Here is a 6,119-nt window from a genome sequence, read left to right as displayed (position 1 = left end):
TACCTTAAAATGTTCTGATTACCTTTCCCAGACCTGATTAAGAGCTCTGTGTAGCTTGAAAGCTTGTCTCTTCCACCAACAGAAATTGGGCCAATAAAAAGATACTGCCTTTTCCATCTGTCTCTACATGCTAATAAGTCAGCCTTAGCTGCATTTGTTTGTGGGATTGTGGCAGGAAGGAGGTTGAGATGGGATTTTACAGAATGAGGAATGATCATGTTGAAAGAACAATGGAGGCATACAAGAGAGGGTATTTTGACTCCACTCGCATAGTCAGTAATGACTTATTGCCATGTTTCCATTTTTCCCTGAGGGTGTCCATAAGAAAATGTGGGTTAAGATACAGAGTTGTAGTATGATTTTTTGTTGAATTAACAAAAATAATCACTAACACCATAGTTTTAAAATCTTTATTGGTAAATCTGTCTGGTTGCAATTTATATTAATTCATATTCTCTTTATTGGCAACTCTTGTGTTTTAGTCCTTTCAATTTGCCTATCCTAAAATAGACTTTCTGTTCTTGGCAATGATTCCGTCAGAAGCCATTAACTTTATAAGACAAGGAATACTAGTCACAAAGTGATACATAACAAAAATCTTGTGCTTGTGGACAAGAGTTTCATGTATTGGAAGCAGCAGCTTCAACTTACTTTAGAAGACACTAAGAAAGTGAACATGCATCATCCTTACCCTACTTGTTTAGGGCTGGAGAAATAATTTTGTAGCTTTGGTCATCATGTTAAAAGAAATTTTTTAATCATTAAGAATGCTGGTTGATTGGGGATTTGTGTATGCACTTGAGAGTGACTGAGTATTTAGGTAATTAAGTGTGAATGGGAAGGTATTGGTTATGTACAACACAACATACAGTTCTAATAGGTGAGGTGCCATGATCACAAGGCATAGAGGTGAGGGGCTCAGAAGGTGATCTGCAGCGGGCAACAGATGTGCTTGAATTGGCCCTGTTTTCTAATGCTTATTGTCACCTTCCTTTCCAATGGACCTATCTTCTTCACTGACAAGTGTCTTGCTCAAGCAAAATGTCAGATGTATGTTTCTCCTTTTCTTCCTTTTAAAAGAAAAAGACCTCAGTCCTCCTTTTTGAGAAGTTAGATTTGGGGACTATGGATAAAAATCTCTCAGCCACTACTAAACATCTGTATGCATTCACCTGGTATGTTTCACAGTTTATAACAAAAGCATTTCTAAATTGGCAGTGGTCACACTGCCTCTTCTTCCAAAAAGACAAGCATCTCGTATGAGTTTAGGAGACATCAAGCTTGTTGAAATTCTTTTGCTGCCAGTTGTATGTCCTGCTACCGCTAATACTTATTTTGCCCTTTCAGTTGTTGCTTCTAAATTATATAAGGTGAATTCTGACTTAAAACAAGCTAGTCCTTGTGCAATTGAGCTTTTCCATGACTAGATATTCCCTTAAATCCTCCTCCTCCATAGAGGGCAACAGTGCCTCTTTTCAGACTTCATGAGTGTTCCTACAGTTAGGTATGTCTCTCCATTCACGTTCTCCATTTCAGCAGTAGTTGAAGGCCTTGAGAGCTTCACTTTCAATCTGGCAAACTTCTGCCAGAAGGGCTTGTTTGTTGGGTGTGACCTTGGAATATTAACACAAAGCCAATTAAAATAACATTCAACCTGCGAATGCATATGCACTAAGTTTACAGAAACCAGCAGATCCTTCTAAGTAATCCTGGGCCACAGGTGACCTTTTTGCAAACATCATGGTTCTTCCCTATTATGTGTGTCTATCCGAGGAACCCCCTCAGTCAAGTCTTTTAAAATTGTAGCTGACAATAAGAACTAGAGAAAAATTGACCTCTTCAACACACTTATTCTCCCTGTACCTTCAGGCATTCCTTTTTATAAATCACAAACAGGCAGTTTCTTCCCATACAGAGCTGGAGGAACTTCAGCTAGAGGAGAAAGCATGGTGATCAGCTCTCATACCATGATCCTATCACCAGGCTTTGAGAGAATGTCTGCAGATTCAATTTCAGTGATACCACATCACCTTTGCTCCAAGGATAAGATAGTGTCACTAATGGCTACTTGACAGTTTCCATTATCCCAAATCACAACAACCATAGTTTTACTTTAGAATGAAATAAATTGGATCAACGTTCAATTCAGTTGTTAACCAACCAACCAGTTGTAAGCCAACCCCATTGTCTAGGCTCGCTCATGACAAGGCTAAATTCTTACATGCTGGTTTGTTTTTCATGTGTTTTTGTTCCAGCCCAAATAGTTCTCCCTGTCAGTAGAAGGTTGTTTGTTTGCACTGCGTTAATGCCTAGAGGTGGCAACCAAGATCAGGCTCCCTCTGTACAAGGTGCTGTATATACATAGTACGAAACTGTCCCTGCTTCATGGTACTTACAGTGTAAATAGACAAAGGGTGGTGGAAGGACTATATATCCCCATTTTCCAGATGGGGAACAAGGCCCAGAAAGATCAAGTGATTTTCCAGGGTTTTAAAAGTAGTGTGTGGTATAGCCAGGAACTGAACTCTGAAGTCTCAAGCTGGTGCTTTAACCACAATACCATCCTTTATCTCAAGTAATCTCATCTGTTAATTTACTCAATGGGAGTCTGGAAGCCATTGCACCCTTTATAGAGGGGCAGCGACCTCACCAAAAGCCCTAGTGTTTCATGTCTACTCTTCTTAGGGGCTGGTCTACACTACGGGATAAAATTGATTTTAGATACACAATTTCAGCTACGCGAATAACGTAGCTGAAGTCGAATATCTAAAATCGATTTACTCACCCGTCTTCACCGCGCAGGATTGATGTCCGCGGCTTGCCATGTCGATTCCGGAACTCCGTTGGGGTTGGTGGAGTTCCGGAATCGATATAAGCGCGCTCAGGGATCAATATATCCCGTCTAGATTTGACGCGATATATCGATCCCAGAGCAATCGATTTTAATGCGCCGATACGGCGCGTAGTCTAGACGTGGCCTCAGAAGGGACAGATAAAGAACCTATTGTCTGATCTGGCAGGACAGGACCCATAGGAACTCTTGGCTTTGTATACACATCTTTTTCTAAATATTTTACATTTTACTCCCTTCTGAACATGGAATATCTTTAGTTTTCCTTAAAATTAAACTTAGCCCAGCATTTGATAAGCCTCTCTGAATTCTCTCTTCCAGTAAATTTAATGATGGAGGATGTTACTATAGACACATCCTAGCATGTCAGAACTTTAGATAAAAGCTCTTCCGGTTTACAATCAATACTGTAATATCTGTGGCTTGTGGCTGCATTTTTGTTAATGGGACTCCAATGGTGGTGATACTGTAGCAGCAAAGTCGTCTTTTTTTAAAAAAAATTGATGTTCCAAATGAGTTTGTTGCTTGTATACCTAACACAAGCCTTCTAGGAAATAAATGAGAATTAAAATCCAGTCTGTTGATTTGAATCAGCTAGACTGACTTTGTAACTGGTTTGATTAAAGATCCTTAAGCTAGTCAGGAATCTTAAAAAAACTGTAGTAAATAGCTCGTTGTCACAGCAGGAAGATTTTTGGTAACTTTGTCATTTTTTGTTAACATGTTTTATTTAGCAGCAAGTTGGGTATATAACTAAAATTTTCTATAAATTACTGTGAAGCTGCAGGTATTAAGTAACTCAGGTATATCAAGTATAATTTAAAGCTTTTATTTTACAAAGCTGCATAACTTGTGAATCTTTATAGGCATATAAAATACTCTTGTAAGTAATGTATTGAACTTACGGTACTTACACAAGAAAAATCATGTTGTTCTGGTCAACTGAACATTAGAGTTCCCCACTGTCCAAGAGTTTCTGTACTGTAGTAGGGTAGTTTACTGTTCTAGGAACTGATCCAAAGAGTTGGGTGTCATGAAAATAAGACCCAGCTATTCCTAAGTAAGGACTTGGCTCTACAACTGGGTTATCATGACTTCGATCAAAGTATTGGAGGTATTTTGTAATAGGGTTTTACCTGCTGTAGAAAAACTTTTTTCCGCATGTTCCATATTGTACAGAAGTACTGAAGAAGGCATGTGAAGTTTGTATCAGGCCATTAGTTACCATATACTATTTCAATTTGAAGTCAATGGAGAAAATTCCTATTTAACTTTTATCAGAGCACAATCAAGTCCCGTGAGCTAAGACAAAGAAACTGAAAACTTTTATATGATTTGCTGTGAAAATAGGTTTTAAATGACTAAAATTACAGAATTGAAGCTTGCCACAAACAGATGAATAACTATGCATTGTTGAATATAAACTTGCTTGAATTAGCTGCACAGCATTCCCCATCCCTGTATGCACATGAGTGGTGAATGTCATATTGATTACTTTTACTTACATATGTTCCTTAATATCACAGGAAGAATCCACTTCATTTTCAGCAGTTCAGTCACCCTGGTGACCACGATTATCATGACGTGGAGGTTGTAAGTCAAGATGATGATGACAGGCCTGAATGTCCGTATGGAACTACTTGTTATAGGTAAGAAATATAATCCAATACAGTTGTCTGTCTATATTTGTAAGGCAAGACATATTTTGACTGGGAGCTATGCAAGCAAAGTGATGATACAGCAATGAGTAGTTCTTGAAATTAAATCTTGGGTATAGCTTACTGTTGTGGCATTTTTTTGACAGGGTTATGTTTTGTCACTAATATGATTTGTTGCAAAGGTACCTCTGATAGGTATCTGATCTAACAGGCGTGTCAAAAGAGATGAACATTACATCCACAATGGGAATGTCAGTGAATAAGTTTCCAAAGTTATGGAGGTTGAAGATCTATGTACCCTTTATATCCTTTATTTGAAAAAGAGAATGATTTACTCATTCACTACAGCTTATCTGACAAGTGGTTTGTTTTGTATGCCATGTCTTTGCAGCCATGTTGGTCCCAGGATATTAGAAAAGGTGAGTGAGGTAACATATTTTATTAGCTCGAGTTCTGTTGGTGAGAGAGAGACAAGCTTTCAAGTTTACAGAACTCTTCTTCAAGTCTGAAGAAAAAAGTACACATTCTTTTTGGGCTAGCATTTTTAGTGTCCTAACTTCTTATACACACGTCTTGCATCTAATCAGTCACAACAAATATAAATATTTAATATTCAACACTTTGATTTCTTAGAATAACAGGCACAAAATTTAGTTCACTTTTAAAGTATGTCTTGTTAAGTAATAAAGTCCACCTCATGGTGTGAAAGTTCTCCATTTTCTTTTAATGTATATTTAGAATTTGGACGTTTGATTGTTTGGAAGCATATCAGCAAGTTTCATTTCACTCCTCAATATACATTTAGAGATTGATCCAGCTGAAATTAATGGCTGCTAGATTTACTGGGCAAAGTCATGTCTTGAAAAGTTGTCAGCATTTCGGCTGGGACGTATTGATGCATGAACAACTTCCTTTAACATTACTGACCTCTATACACACAAGTCTAAAAAAAATTCCCCATAGTTTGGCTGGAAACTGGTGACTCTAAAGATGTTCTTAAAGTGCAGTTCTCCTTTGAAAAATGACAGAACCAACACAGCTTTCAGTGTTGGATGCTGTTTTGGTTTGTGCATCAATGTAATTTTTATAGTTGTTTTTCAAATCAGAAATGTTTTAGATGAAAAATCTATGGTATACCACTGTGATATAACTTTCCAATGCACCTTTGTCAGGAGCAGAATGAATACCTAATGCCGAAGAATAATGTAGAGACAATATTTTGTGCTAAGAAACAAAAACATAAGAACGGACGTACCAGGTCAGACCAAAGGTCTGTCTAGCCCAGTATCTGTCTACCAACAGTGGCCAATGCCAGGTGCCCCAGAGGGAGTGAACCTATCAGGTAATGATCAAGTGATCTCTCTCCCGCTATCCATTTCCACCTTCTGACAAACAGAGGCTAAGGACACCATTCCTTACCCATCCTGGCTAATAACCATTTATGGACTTCGTCACCATGAATTTATCCAGTTCTCTTTTAAATGCTGTTATAGTCCTAGCCATCACAAGCTCAGGTAAGGAGTTCCACAAGTTGACTATGCACTGTGTGAAGAAGAACTTCCTTTTATTTGTTTTAAACCTGCTACCTATTAATTTCATTTGGTGACCCC

General features: G+C 38.1%; 1 protein-coding gene across 3 annotated transcripts in view; it reads left to right on the top strand.

Moving 5' to 3' along the window:
* APLF (aprataxin and PNKP like factor) overlaps nucleotides 1–6,119 on the top strand; it is a 112,755-nt gene that overhangs the window by 65,357 nt on the left and 41,279 nt on the right. For all 3 annotated transcript variants that reach the window (XR_004377293.2, XM_032806358.2, XM_032806357.2), the window contains one exon: nucleotides 4,378–4,500. Coding sequence is in view for 2 of the 3 variants with exons in the window: in XM_032806358.2 (XP_032662249.1) it covers nucleotides 4,378–4,500 (123 nt within the window). In the remaining variant the exon portion in view is untranslated. The remainder of the gene's footprint in view (nucleotides 1–4,377; nucleotides 4,501–6,119) is intronic.

This window comes from Chelonoidis abingdonii, chromosome 3 (assembly GCF_003597395.2).
Source record: "Chelonoidis abingdonii isolate Lonesome George chromosome 3, CheloAbing_2.0, whole genome shotgun sequence".
In the NCBI taxonomy this organism is placed as follows: domain Eukaryota; kingdom Metazoa; phylum Chordata; order Testudines; family Testudinidae; genus Chelonoidis; species Chelonoidis abingdonii.
The sequence above is the reverse complement of the archived record's forward strand: the minus strand, read 5'-3'. Positions and strand labels throughout refer to the sequence as shown.